Source organism: Miscanthus floridulus, chromosome 16, assembly GCF_019320115.1.
Source record: "Miscanthus floridulus cultivar M001 chromosome 16, ASM1932011v1, whole genome shotgun sequence".
In the NCBI taxonomy this organism is placed as follows: domain Eukaryota; kingdom Viridiplantae; phylum Streptophyta; class Magnoliopsida; order Poales; family Poaceae; genus Miscanthus; species Miscanthus floridulus.
The window spans coordinates 76,601,011-76,615,219 of NC_089595.1; the positions used below are offsets into that span (position 1 = coordinate 76,601,011).

At 51.4% G+C, this 14,209-nt stretch overlaps 1 protein-coding gene across 1 annotated transcript; it reads left to right on the forward strand.

Moving 5' to 3' along the window:
* Positions 1 to 880: 880 nt before the first annotated feature.
* Positions 881 to 13,782, forward strand: LOC136512944 (RAN GTPase-activating protein 2-like). The gene is made up of 2 exons (XM_066506944.1): positions 881 to 1,087; positions 11,865 to 13,782. The coding sequence occupies exon 2, from the start codon at positions 11,893 to 11,895 to the stop codon at positions 13,531 to 13,533; it is 1,641 nt and encodes a 546-aa protein (XP_066363041.1). The 5' UTR covers positions 881 to 1,087; positions 11,865 to 11,892; the 3' UTR covers positions 13,534 to 13,782.
* Positions 13,783 to 14,209: the final 427 nt, after the last annotated feature.

Below are 14,209 nucleotides of genomic sequence, written 5' to 3' on the forward strand. Positions count from 1 at the left end.
TCTTTGTGTTGACGTTAAAAACATAAAAAAAAATCCGGTGGAACGCACGGACATAATTTTAGTTATTGAAAAAAATCAAATCAAACAGTGAAACAGAGGTACCAAATAAAACTGAAAAAAACTGACATCGGTCAACTCGTCTTTTTTTCAACAGAAATGCTAACGCTCACCTGTGTGTTTTTGGAGCCGGTGACACACGATTTTTACCGTGTCTCTGAGTATAGGGCCCACACACGACTTCTTCCGATTAAAACAAGCGAAGCGAGGCGACGCTCCTCCGTCGCACGACTCCGACGCTCCCTGACGCTCCTCTCTCTCTCACCGACGCTCCTCCCTCTCTCCTCTCTCTCTCTCTCTCTCTCTCCCTGGTGTCGGCGAGCCTCACCCACGCCGCGGCGACCTCCACCCGGTGAGCCCCACCTGCGCCCGCGTGCGAGCTCGCCGGCCATGGTGGATCCGTCAAGGTATGTCTTCTTCTCCTCCTCCTCTTCCACCTCCTCCTATTCCTGGACCTGTGCCGACTAGAGACAAAGACGACGACGACGGTGGCTAGGGTTCCGGCGAGCCTCTTCTCCAAATTTTGTTCTTGTCCTTTCATAAAAAATTATTTCTTATGATTTATGATTTGTAATTTGTGCTGACACAGCCGTGCTCTATGTTACTTGTGATTTGTGCCGACATAGCCACGCGCGGGGCGGTGGACGGCGGCGGCGGGGGCCAAGGTCTGGAGGTAGAAGAAGGCTAGAGATCGGAGGTGAAAAAAAGTTGGAGGGCGTATCATTGGTTAAAATTGCATAAAACACACGTATGTACAGAAAATCTGTCGACTCAACTCCCTCTGACGCAAACCCTGGAATCGCCGCCGCCCCAGGCCCCCACCCGACCCCGGTAGTCCGCCGCCCTCCCCAGTCCTCCCCCAACCGCACTCCTCGAGTCCTCGGCGACCCCGCTGCTTGCACTGACTGTACTGCCATACACGACCTAAGCGTGTGCGCTCCCTCTCTAGTGACGACGTCTGGGCGCCCGCTGCCGCCGCCCAGGTGCCTAGGTCTCCACCGGTTCCTTCGCCGGCTACAATCTCCGCCAGGTACGCCCAGCCCTTCTCTTCCGTTCCTCCTGTGCGAAGCTGAGCACCCAAACCCTAACTTAAGCTATTTGTATTCGGATCTGATCTACTCCGTAATTACAAGTGTATACATGTATTATTTTCTACTAATTTCGATTTTTTTTTCAAAAGTTATCGCGTGTACACCCATGTCCTTTAGTGCGTTCACCCTTGCTTGCTTGTTTGGTCCAGCTGAACAGTGACGTCGTGAGTTTATATGCTAGTGTAGAGCAATGTATATTGAACTAGCCAGAACCCCCGCGCTTCGCGCGGGTAGATACAATGAGAGTGATAGGAGTGTATGAACTCATTGTGTTTGGATGCAGTCACATAGAAACATAAAAGTTTGGTATATGACCATTCATGGTTCTGTAAATGTGTAGGACGATGAACTGTATGTGTATATATTTGCAGGGAAGGTATGTCTTTTAGGGGTAGCATCGCAATAGCAGCCACCCGCAGCAATCTCCCTCGTCCACGCTCCCAATCCATGCAACCACCACACCAGCGCCGCCTGCAGCCGCCGCCCTATGCATCACTCACTCTGCCGGCACCACCCTCACCTGCACATTGCCCGCATCTGCACTTAGTTGACCATAAGGCGCATGAATCTGTCTTGTGTTTTGGACCCAGGGCAATTGCTTCTTATGTGGATACCCGAAAGCACCTATGAAAACACATGACAAAAACGATTTGAGTTAAAAAATAGCCCTGTACAGACAAAATAGCTATGGATCATGTCATGACTCATGAGCAATTGTGGTGGGAAAATTCATTACCTGATAAGACGTAAGCTGCCCCATGACATGTATGCTCATCGTTCAGATAGGGAAGTGAAAGCATGAAGAAAGTATAGGTATGGCCAATAAACAAATTTATGTGCATTAAAATGTTGACTTGGATACAAACAGAGAGTATAGGAATTTATTGCTTCTTTAGTTTTGCCTTTGCGACAATGTTACTAATCGATATCCTCGCTGACCAAAGGAGGAAATCAGCACGTGGCAGTGTAGATCCACAGTTCAGTGTTACATTTGGAATTATTTTGAAAGTAATAGCAAGACAGATGATATTCTATGATAAAACACTACCCTCCATGTTTGAGTAACAACAACAACAACAACAACAACAACAACAACAAAGCCTTTAAGTCCCAAATAGGTTGGGGTAGGCTAGAGTTGAAACCCAGCAGAAGCAATCAAGGTCCAGGCACGTGAATAGCTGTCTTCCAAGCACTCCTATCTAAGGCTAAGTCTTTGGGTATATTCCATCCTTTCAAGTCTCCTTTTATTGCCTCTATCCAAGTCAACTTCGGTTTTCCTCTGCCTCTCTTCACGTTACTATCCTGGCTTAGGATTCCACTACGCACCGGGCACCGGTGCCTCTGGATGTTTCCGTTGGACATGTCCAAACCATCTCAATGTTTGAGTAAATGATATTTAATGAGAATGTGGCAGTATGGGGAATACCTGAATGTACAACATTAGGATCGTGTCAAAAAGCAGTTGGAAAACAATCAGGCTATGAAAGTTTCAATGATATACACCTGGCAACTGAAGAACTGCATGAGAAAAAATGGGAAACAAAATTAGCAAATATGGTCTGATACTTAGTATTAAGCATTCCAATTTCCACTTCATCTTTTCAGTGGATCCAATTTCCACTTCATCTTTTCAGTGGAAGGAATAAACTGTAAGGTAAAAGCATCCCAGTGCGATAACCTATAGAAGTAATGGTAAACTACACAGATCTTGTATAAGGCAATATAAAATAATCTGTAGCATAATACTGTATCTAGTAATAAAAGAAATCGACCAGAGGAAGTAATCATATAATTATAGGATGGTAACACTATATGTTGTATGATTTAACACCAACAATACCTTGGCTCTTTCGGAGATCAGCTAACTCCTTGTTTAGCTCTTGGGTGCTATGAGCATGGGGCAGCTTTATTGATCACAAAATTGAAACAACAGGCACAGAGTTCCAGAACCTATTGCATGACGTTTTTTTTCAACCAGGCAATCGATATTTAATAGGTAGAGCTGCATGTAAGACATCACATAATTTGGTAAATTCCTGAAACCTCAATGTAATTTAGGAGTTGTAAGGTTATGTGTTCTCGAAAAGGGTAAAGAAACAACAGATCATGTAATATTCTATATGAAATATCGAAATATAATCCTGATGGATAAGTCTCATGTGTGGCTGGTCTTTGTGGGGCTGTGCTGCTCACATGGTCCTTGTGGCTGTTTTTCTGTTTTTAGGACAGCATCTTAGACTAAAGGACAGCATCTTAGAGGACAACATCTTAGACTAGAGGACAACATCTTAGCTAGGACAGCATATTAGCATCTTAGACTAATATCTTAGACTAGCATCTTGGCATATGCTTGGCTGGCTAGCAGCCTATAAATATGTAACCCCAACTCCTCAGGTTGGTATGGCATTTGTGTGAGAAATAGACAAGAAAATTGCCCCAACTCCTAGTGTCATCCTCTCTCGATGAGAGTAAGAATTCTCCTACTACCAAGAGTGAGAATTCAGCGACTAACAACTGGTATCGGAGCCGTATTATCCTGTAGCCTGAGCATCTCTTGCTCATCTTCTCTCCCAGCCCCACAACAGCCCCAGCTGTTGGCAGCAGCAGCTCCTCCGGCCGCTCCTGTTCACTCCTCTCCCAGCTCGTCTGAAGCAGCCCTCTCCCCACGCAGCAGCCCCCCGGTAGCGCGTCATGTCCGCAGGGCAGTCTCAGCGCTCGGTCGCCTCGAGCACGCGGCGTCGGCAGGAGGCCGAACTTGCCGCGGCAGAGGAACGCGAGCGAGCGGCGGCAGAGACCGCTGCAGCGGCGGCAAGGGCGTCGAGGCTGGCAGCGGCGGAGTTGGCAGCAGCCAGAGCGGAGGCGGAAGCAGCGGCGGCGGCGAATGCAGCGCGTGCGGCGGCAGCGGAGGTCGAGGCTCTGCGCGGCAGCATCGGCAGCTCCATTTCCGCTGACGACACTGCCGACGCGGATCTTGAGCTGCTAGAGAGGGAGGCAGCGCGAGCGCGGGCGGCGCAGTGGGCAGCCGCGCACGCCCACGAGCGTGGCGGCAGCCCAGACAGGCGCGGACGCGTTGGCGGCGCTCCTGGAGGAGGCGCACACGCGGTGGCGCTCCTGGGGCAGCCGCGCACGCCCACGAGCGCGGTGACAGCCCAGACAGGCGCGGACGCGCTGGCGGCGCTCCTGGAGGAGGCGCGCACGGCGGCGGTGCTCCTGGAGGAGGCGCGCACAGCAACGGTGGCGGACGGGTCGATGGAGAGCGCGGCCTTCACAGGCAGCGTGGCTCTCTCTCCCCGGATCGGTACCGATGGGTCGATGGAGAGCGCGGCCTTCACAGGCAGCGTGACTCTCTCTCCCCGGATCGGTACCGTGGTTACCACGGGCTCCAGGTTGTTGTCAAGGACGTCGGTCCCGGCGATGGGTGGCATACCCTCACCAAGACCAACTAGGTCGAGTGGGCTATGGTGATGAGGGTAAAGCTCCAGGTGCGGCACATGTGGGAGGCAGTCCGGTACGGCGACGGCGACTACGACCTAGATCGACGGGCGCTGGATGCTCTCATCGCTGCAGTCCCGCCCGAGATGCAGTTCTCGCTTACCAGCAAGCGGACTGCCAAGGAGGGTTGGGACGCCATTGCTGCGGCACGCATCGGCAGCGATCGCGCCCGCAAGTCCACACTGCAGGCACTTCGCAAGGAGTGGGAGAACCTGGCCTTCAAGCCAGGTGAGGACGTTGATGACTTTGCTCTCCGTCTCAACACTCTATTGCAGAAGATGGTGCAGTTCGGCGACGACACCTACGGCGAGGAGAGAGTTGTCGAAAAGCTCTTCCGCTGCGTCCCCGAGAAGTACAAGCAGATGGCTCGCTCGATCAAGTCTCTGCTGGATCTCTCCACGATGTCGATCGAGGAGGCGACAGGTTGTCGACAGCGATGAGCCACAGTCCCTCTCGGGGCCCATCACCACTGGCAGGAAGCTCCTTCTCACTCGGGAGCAGTGGCTTGCCAGCCAAGGTGACCGGAGGAAGGGGGAGCCTTCTTCCGCGACAGACGGCCGCAAGCGTGGCAAGCCGCGCAAGGCGCGCAGAGACGCCCAGGCCGGGGCGCGAGGACGTGCCGAGGGTGATGCCCGCGGAGGCGCCCAGGGCGGCGCCGCCGGCAGGCACAAGCCGGCACGAGACGACACCTGCCGCAACTACGGCCAGCTTGGCCATTGGGCCAAGGACTGTCGACAGCCACGACGCGGCCAGGCCCACGTCGCACAGGCGGAGGAGGAGCCGGCTCTGTTCGTGGCACATGCCAGCATCGAGCTACCTCCAGCGGCACCGGCCGTAGTGGCTCTCCTCCACCTTGACGAGCCAAAAGCACACGCCCTCCTCGGCGACAGCTCCGGCAACGACAAGACTGACGGGTGGTGCCTCGACACCGGCGCCACCCATCACATGACCGGTCGACGGGAGTTCTTCACCGAGCTTGACTCTAGCGTCCGAGGCTCCGTCAAGTTTGGGGATGCCTCCGACGTGGAGATCAAGGGCGTCGGCTCCATCATCTTCACCGCCGTGTCTGGTGAGCACAGGCTGCTCACCGGAGTCTACTACATCCCCGCGTTGAGGAACTCCATCATCAGCTTGGGACAGCTGGATGAGAACGGTTCGCGCGTGGTGGTTGAGGATGGAGTCATGAGGATTTGGGATCGCCGTCGTCGCCTTCTTGCCAAGGTATCCAGAAGCGCAAATCGACTCTACGTCCTTAACATGCAGGTGGCACAACCCCTCTGTCTCGCTGCTCGTCGGGTGGCAGTGGCACGAACGTTTTGGGCACCTTCACTTCGAGGCCCTGAAGCGGCTCAGTGCCATGGAGATGGTGCGAGGCCTGCCGTGCCTCGACCATGTGGAGCAGCTCTGCGACGTCTGCGTGTTGACGAAGCAGAGGCGACTCCCCTTTCCCCAGCGGGCGAGCTTTCGAGCCAAGGAGAGGCTTGAGCTCGTGCACGGGGACTTGTGTGGCCCGGTGACACCGACCACACCGGGAGGACGACGCTACTTCTTGCTGCTCGTCGACGACTTCTCCCGCTACATGTGGGTGATGGTCCTCGGCAGCAAGGGAGAGGCTGCGGACGCCATTAGGCGCGCGCAGGCTGCTTCGGAGGCGGAGTGCGGCCGCAAGCTGCGCGTGCTGCGCACCGACAACGGCGGCGAATTCACGACGGCTGAATTCGTGTCGTACTGCGCTGACAAGGGCATTCAGCGCCACTACTCCGCGCCGTACAATCCGCAGCAGAACGGCGTCGTCGAGCGGCGCAACCAGACGGTTGTGGGGATGGCTCGGGCCCTCCTCAAGCAGAGGGGGATGCCGGCTGTCTTCTGGGGAGAGGCGGTGGTGACGGCCATCTACATCCTCAACCGCTCGCCTACCAAGGCGCTCGACGGCAGGACGCCGTACGAGGCTTGGTATGGGCGCAAGCCGGCGGTCTCCCACTTGCGGGTCTTTGGCTGCCTCGCGTTCGCCAAGGAGTTTGGCCACATCAGCAAGCTCGACGACAGGAGCACTCCGGGAGTGTTCATCGGCTACGCGGAGGGCTCGAAGGCCTACCGCATCGTCGACTCGAAGACACAGCGTGTGCGCACGGCGCGCGACGTTGTGTTCGACGAAGGGCGAGGATGGGCGTGGGACAAGGCGGTGGACGACGGCTCGGCTCCGACGTACGACGACTTCACTGTCGAGTACGTCCACTTTGAGGGAGCTGGGGGAGTAGGCGGCTCTTCTTCGGCGAGCGCGTCTACCCTAGTCCCCGAGCCTCCACCGACCCCGGCGCCTGCTACTCCGACAGCACCACGCTCTCCAGCCAGGACCTCGGCTGCGATGAGTTCTCCGCCGGCTCCACCACAGCCGGCAACGCCACGCACTCCAGCACCGACAGGCACCACTCCGGGCACGTCTACTCCACCACCAGCTCATGTCGAGCACGGCCCGGTTGAGCTCGCTACTCCGCTCTCTCACGACGAGGAGCGCGTCGACGCGTACCACGACGGCGAGCCGTTGCGGTACCGTACGATGGAGAACCTTCTCGGCGACCAGCCGGTGCCGGGACCGGTGCCTCACGACCTGGAGGCGCAGTTGCACCTTGCGTGTGACGACGGCGAGCCTCGATCGTTTGCAGAGGCCGAGAGACACGCGGCATGGCGCGCCGCGATGCAGTTGGAGATGGATGCGGTTGAGAAGAACCACACCTGGGAGCTTGCTGACCGTCCTCGTGGTCACCGCGCGATCACCCTTAAGTGGGTGTACAAGCTGAAGAGGGATGAAGCCGGTGCCATCGTCAAGCACAAGGCTCGCTTGGTGGCACGAGGTTTCGTGCAGCAGGAGGGGGTCGACTTCGACGACGCCTTTGCTCCCGTGGCACGGATGGAGTCCGTGCGACTCCTCCTTGCGCTAGCTGCCCAGAAGGGCTGGCGTGTTCATCACATGGACGTCAAGTCGGCGTTCCTTAACGGCGACTTGAAGGAGGAGGTCTACGTGCACCAGCCGCCGGGATTTACGATCCCCGGCAAGGAGGGCAAGGTGCTCCGCCTGCGCAAGGCCCTCTATGGCTTGCGGCAGGCACCAAGGGCGTGGAATGCCAGGTTGGATTCCACGCTAAAGGAGATGGGCTTCGAGCAAAGCCCGCACGAGGCGGCCATCTACCGACGGGGCAATGGAGGAAATGCCCTGCTGGTGGGTGTCTACGTCGACGACTTGGTGATCACCGGCACCAAGGATGCGGAGGTGGCGACATTCAAGGAAGAGATGAAGGCCACCTTCCAGATGAGTGACTTGGGGCCTCTCTCCTTCTACCTGGGAATCGAGGTGCACCAGGATGACTCTGGGATCACGCTTCGACAGACCGCCTACGCCAAGCGCGTCGTTGAGCTAGCTGGGCTCACTGACTGCAACCCAGCTCTCACTTCGATGGAGGAGAGGCTGAAGCTGAGCCGCGACAGCACGACGGAGGAGGTGGACGCTACGCAGTACCGGCGTCTTGTGGGGAGCCTTCGCTACCTCGCCCACACACGGCCGGACTTGGCATTCTCCGTCGGCTACGTTAGTCGGTTCATGCAGCGACCGACGACGGAGCACCAGCAGGCTGTGAAGAGGATCATCCGCTACGTTGCGGGGACTCTCGACCACGGCCTCTACTACCCGAGGTGCCCTGGGGTGGCACACTTCGTCGGGTACAGCGACAGCGACCACGCCGGCGACATCGACACCAGCAAGAGCACGAGCGGGATCCTCTTCTTCCTCGGCAAGTGCCTCGTTAACTGGTAGTCGGTCAAGCAGCAGGTGGTGGCCCTGTCCAGCTGCGAGGCCGAGTACATAGCGCCCTCCACCGCTTCGACTCAGGCGCTCTGGCTCGCTCGACTGCTTGGTGATCTCCTCGGCAGAGACACTAGAGCGGTGGAGCTCAGGGTGGATAGCAAGTCCGCTCTGGCCCTGGCAAAGAACCCCGTGTTCCACGAACGCAGCAAGCACATCCGGGTGAGGTATCACTTTATCCGAGGCTGTTTGGAGGAAGGGAGCATAAAGGCGAGCTACATCAACACCAAGGACCAGCTTGCGGATCTGCTCACCAAGCCCCTTGGGAGGATCAAGTTCCTTGAGCTCTGCTCCAGGACCGGGATGGTTCAACTCTCCCACAAGACGACGCACAAGACTTAGGGGGAGAATGATGGATAAGTCTCATGTGTGGCTGGTCTTTGTGGGACTGTGCTGCTCACATGGTCTTTGTGGCTGTTTTTTCTGTTTTTAGGATAGCATCTTAGACTAGAGGACAGCATCTTAGAGGACAACATCTTAGCTAGGACAGCATATTAGCATCTTAGACTAGCATCTTGGCATATGCTTAGCTGGCTAGCAGCCTATAAATATGTAACCCCAACCCCTCAGGTTGGTATGACATTTGTGTGAGAAATAGACAAGAAAATTACCCCAACTCCTAGTGTCATCCTCTCTCGATGAGAGTAAGAATTCTCCTACTACCAAGAGTGAGAATTCAACGACTAACAAACAACAGATCATGTAATATTCTATATGAAATATCGAAATATAATCCTCTTGTACAGAATTATGAAGTACGGAGCTGAGCTGTTACTATGCTATGGTCATGGTTGTTGGATACTTTTTTGTTCCAATATGACTGGAGAAAAGAAAAATCGGTGTCCATATATCTAGGAGGAAATGATTGCAGATGTTGACACTGTACATGGCAAGAGCAGAGTAACCTAGCAAAGCAGAACATGGAGACCAGTCTTAATTATTTGTCAACTAAGATTCATTAATTCCCTTGCACAAACCATAGATGAGGAAACCTAGCGGGCAACATCCATGAAGATGGATGGTTCTGAGGTTAAAACAGTCCTGCAATTCTTACATGAAGATAGCAGACGCTATAGAGTAAACCTGAAACAGGATGACATGCATTAGAGAATAAACAATAAGAGGTGATTGATGATAAAGAAAACTAAGGGTAGTGAGAATACCTGGCCAATCTGGGTACATCGATTGCGTGTCTCCTAAAAAATTTCAGGCAGTGGGTTTACATCTAGGGTGGTATTTTCAAAACCAATAAATGTCTATCTGCAGCATACTGATGTAATTATGAGGATGTGGAAAGAGTGAAGCATAGGCATTCTTAGACAAAGGAGTGCATGACCAAAAATGAAAACCAAATTAACAAACCTGGTCTGCTCTTTACCATCAGGAATTCAAAAATTCCTACATTGAGGAAAATGTCAACATGGTTTCAGTAAATAGAACAACATAGTATTTGTATTTGTACTGTATGATACTGATTTCTATTTTTTTTGTGTGTAAGCGTCTCGTTCTTGCAAGGAATCAACCGTATGGAAAAAGTACCTCATTAGGATAACCTAGAAACTAATAGGATAATTAATCTCTTATAAATAAGATAGAAGATTCAACTACATAATACAATACCGGGCAAGAAGGGAAACACAATTTTAAAATGAAAATCTGGAAGACTATATAATTGCTACTGATATGTAACTGCATATATATTGGATCCACATGTGCATATGTTTGGAAAAGAACAAAAAAAAAAGCGAAAAGACAGAGCATACCTCGTTTTGAGGCTCCAAAGGGATGGCGCTAGTTCAGCCGCCGTGCGAGGGAGAGGGCCGTGCCCGCAGGCGTTGCTGCGCAGCGGGGATGTGTGAGGGCGAGACTCATGTTCAGGCTCCAGGCGGACGGTGCTGTTGCATCTGCCGTGCTAGGGAGAAGGCGAGGGCGTTGCTGCTGTGGGGGTGCGCGAGGGAGATGGCCGCAGGCGGGGCGGCGCTGCTGGGAGGCCGCGCTGTGCTCGTGGTTGTGCCGGCGCAGGAGGGTGCGGAAAGGCGGCGCCGGTGCGGCGGAGCCCGCAGGGCGACGCGAGCTGAAGCGAAGCCCACGCAGCGAGGAAGCAAGGTATGGAGACGACGGTGAGGAAGAAGGTCGAGAACTCTGGTCGGCCGGGGCATGGATGAGGATTTTTTTGTCCATTGCTGTTGACGGGGGATGGGATAAGGATCGGGCATGCGGGGGCAAGCAGGAAGGGGCGGACGCGTGGACGAAGGCGTGGCAGGCATCCGATGGATTGGGGCAGGATCGAACGGATGAGGTGGATAAACTGTAGATCTACATGGATCTGGGTGAGGATGACGGGTGGGATACTGTTGATCTACAACGGAGATGTGCTCACGTTTAAAGAGGTTTATAGATATCCAGATTAGCAAATTAAGAACTTATATGTTAGTGTACTTTATTGATGTTTCAGGCAATGTATGGCAAATATCTAGATTAGCAAATTAAGCGCCATAAATGCGTGATGCATAATAGTATAAGAGGTTCTTTTTTTCTATTTGAACTTGCCAAATCCTATGCATGCTAGTCAGAGTAAATGATTTGTTGGTTTCCTACATATAGAAGGTTATAATCAAATCACTTGTGAAATGCCTCTCAGCCTATATGGCTATATCTTTGTTCAGTTAATCAACATTGGCGGAGCGTGAGGGAAAACTTAGCAGGGGCCAACTTCCCAAATGTGAAACTATGCAGTTGCAAATTATATGTGTTAACAATTAGGTGATTAGCAAAGCATCTCAAAATACAATAATAAAAAGTGCCACAACTTATCTCAGTTACCACTCAAATAGCCCCATCTAGCATATGTGCTATTCGAGTCATGGATTAAAGAGTATGCAAGCAAAAATAAATAGAACAAGGAAAGATAAATGAACCTACACAGTGGAGGCGTAGAGCGGGCGGACCAAAGAGCGTTGATTCAACCGAACTGTGGGCTGCAGATGCTTGCAAGCCGCTGAAGGCTCCAGGAAAACTAGGTGGATTATATATTGGTTGGATTGAGTCATCTGAAAACACTTACATGTTAGGACAAAGTGAAAAACAGCACACCAGGTCTTCAGTTTTTTCATGGTGACGAGGGGCTGGAGCCTAGTACGACCTATACATGGCTCCGATAATGTGAATCAATGTTAGTATTTTAGTGGTAAAAACTTTAGTCGTTGGTAATACTTTTTTTTTGTTACTACTGTACCAATGTTTGGTTCCTTGAAGAGACCAGGAAATACAATCTAACTGGTTCATATTGTTGGTTTATCGTGTTTTTTGCTACTACAATATCTTATGTTATCAAAGCAAGGCTAATACATCGTGTTCTACTATTATAGGTTGCTGTGTTAAGTTCAAGCTTGTCACATGGATCCAACGCAATATTTTCAACCCAGGACATTCTCCATAAAGTTGTGGCCACCAAGTGAAAGCACACGTATCATGCTTGTTGAGAGGATAACAAAGAACCTGTCCTCAGAGTCTATTTTCTCTCGCAAATATAGTCTTTTGGGCAAGCAAGAGGCTCATGAGAATGCAAAAAGGATTGAAGAACTTTGCTTTGCCTCGGCTGATGAGCATTTCAAAAGGGAGCCTGATGGTGATGGGAGTTCTGCTGTCCATCTATATGCAAGGGAAACGAGTAAGATGATGTTGGTAGTCCTGAAAAAAGGTCCAAGGACTTCTGCAGAACTGGAGGCACCTGTAGCTGATACACCTCTTGCACCTGCTGATACTGTACTAGATATATCTGGTGGCAAACGTGCTTTTATTGAGGCAGATGAAGCAAAGGAACTGCTGAGTCCACTTACCAAACCAGGAAATTCGTATAAAAGAATTTGCTTTAGCAATAGGAGCTTTGGTATTGATGCTGCCAATGTTGCTGGGCCAATTCTCGAATCAGTCAAGAATCAGCTCACAGAGGTAGATATCTCAGATTTTGTTGCAGGAAGGCCTGAGGATGAAGCTCTAGACGTGATGCGCATATTCTCCAAAGCATTAGAGGGTTCTGTACTGAGATATCTGAATATCTCTCACAATGCTTTAGGTGAGAAGGGTGTCAGGGCATTCAGTGAGCTCCTGAAATCACAGGAATCCCTGGAAGAATTCTATGTGATGAATGATGACATATCAGAGGAAGCTGCAAAAGCTCTATCTGAGCTTATTCCTTCAACTGAGAAGCTTAAGATTCTTCACTTCCACAACAATATGACTGGAGATGAAGGTGCTATGTATATTGCTGAGATGGTTAAGCGTTCTCCAAATGTAGAGAGTTTCAGGTGCTCAGCAACAAGGATAGGATCTGATGGTGGAGTCGCATTGTCTGAGGCACTAGGTAGATGCACTCGTCTGAAGAAACTTGATCTTAGGGACAACTTATTTGGTGTTGATGCAGGGTTAGCTCTCAGCAAAACCCTTCTGAAGCTTCCTGATCTTGTTGAGCTTTATCTCAGTGATCTTAATCTTGAGAACAAGGGTACGAAAGCAATTGCTGTTGCCCTCAAACAGTCTGCACCACAGCTAGAGGTCCTTGAAATTGCTGGAAATGAAATAAATGACAAAGCAGCCCCAGCTTTGGCAGAATGCCTGGCAGCAATGCAGTCACTCAAGAAGCTGACCTTGGCTGAAAATGAACTGAAGGATGATGGTGCTGTGATTATTGCAAAATCACTGGAAGATGGCCACACAGATCTCAAGGAACTGGACGTGAGCACAAACATGCTGCAGAGGGTTGGAGCTCGGTGCTTTGCGCGGGCAGTCACAAATAAACCAGCTTTTGTGCAACTGAACATCAATGGAAATTTCATCTCCGATGAAGGGATTGATGAGGTGAAGGAAATTCTAAAGGCTGGTAAGAAATCCCTGGATGTGCTGGGCTCACTAGATGAGAACGATCCTGACGGAGAGCCTGATGATGGTGACGATGAGGAAGAGGATGAGGATGCCGAGGACAATGAGGACGAGCTTGATTCGAAGCTGCAGAGTGTTAAGGTTGAGCAGGATGATTGACCATCCTTAGGTTAAATAGCTTTAGCTACTCCAATAAGTCATCTGGATTTACACCATCTATGCTAAACTTTTAATTATAAAGAATGCACCGTGGCTCCATTATTTTGAACTGAGCCAAGTGGCCTGGTGATCTAGACTTGCGGTTCATTAGTGTAGCTTCCGTGGGAACTTTGGTATCAGTGTTGGAAGGGTCAGGTGAAGCTGTCCCTTGAAACTGGGCTGAACTTATTTCATGGATCCTATTTATTACTTAGTTGCTCCAACTTGTTTGCTATTATGTTTTTGGGTGCTTTTGTTGGTTTATTTGGGATCTGTGGTATTGTGGCATGTATGGCTGGTGCATATGTTGGTGTCGCCACAAGTAAGGATGAATTATGTGGTTTTAATTACAGATGCAAATTGATAGGCCCACTGACTTGATGTACTAGTCGTTGGTTATTGCAACCAGGATGCCGAAGTGCTATTGCAGCATGGTGTTTCTAGGTAGGGAATATGGTGCTTTCACCTTTGATGGATATTTTCGCTAGAGGTCTAGAGCAATTAGTATCCCTAGCACCTCTAGTGGCTTTCCAGTTCATTTTCATCAATCTTTGGTTGTTGATATCGATCTTGCAGGATGCTGTGTTATTGTGAAGTAAATGAATGCCCTCAATAGCATGGCTGTTCATATTGAATT

Bases quoted from the DNA above. Each gene is read 5' to 3' on its own strand.
- LOC136512944 (XM_066506944.1), top strand. From the start codon at position 11,893: ATGGATCCAACGCAATATTTTCAACCCAGGACATTCTCCATAAAGTTG.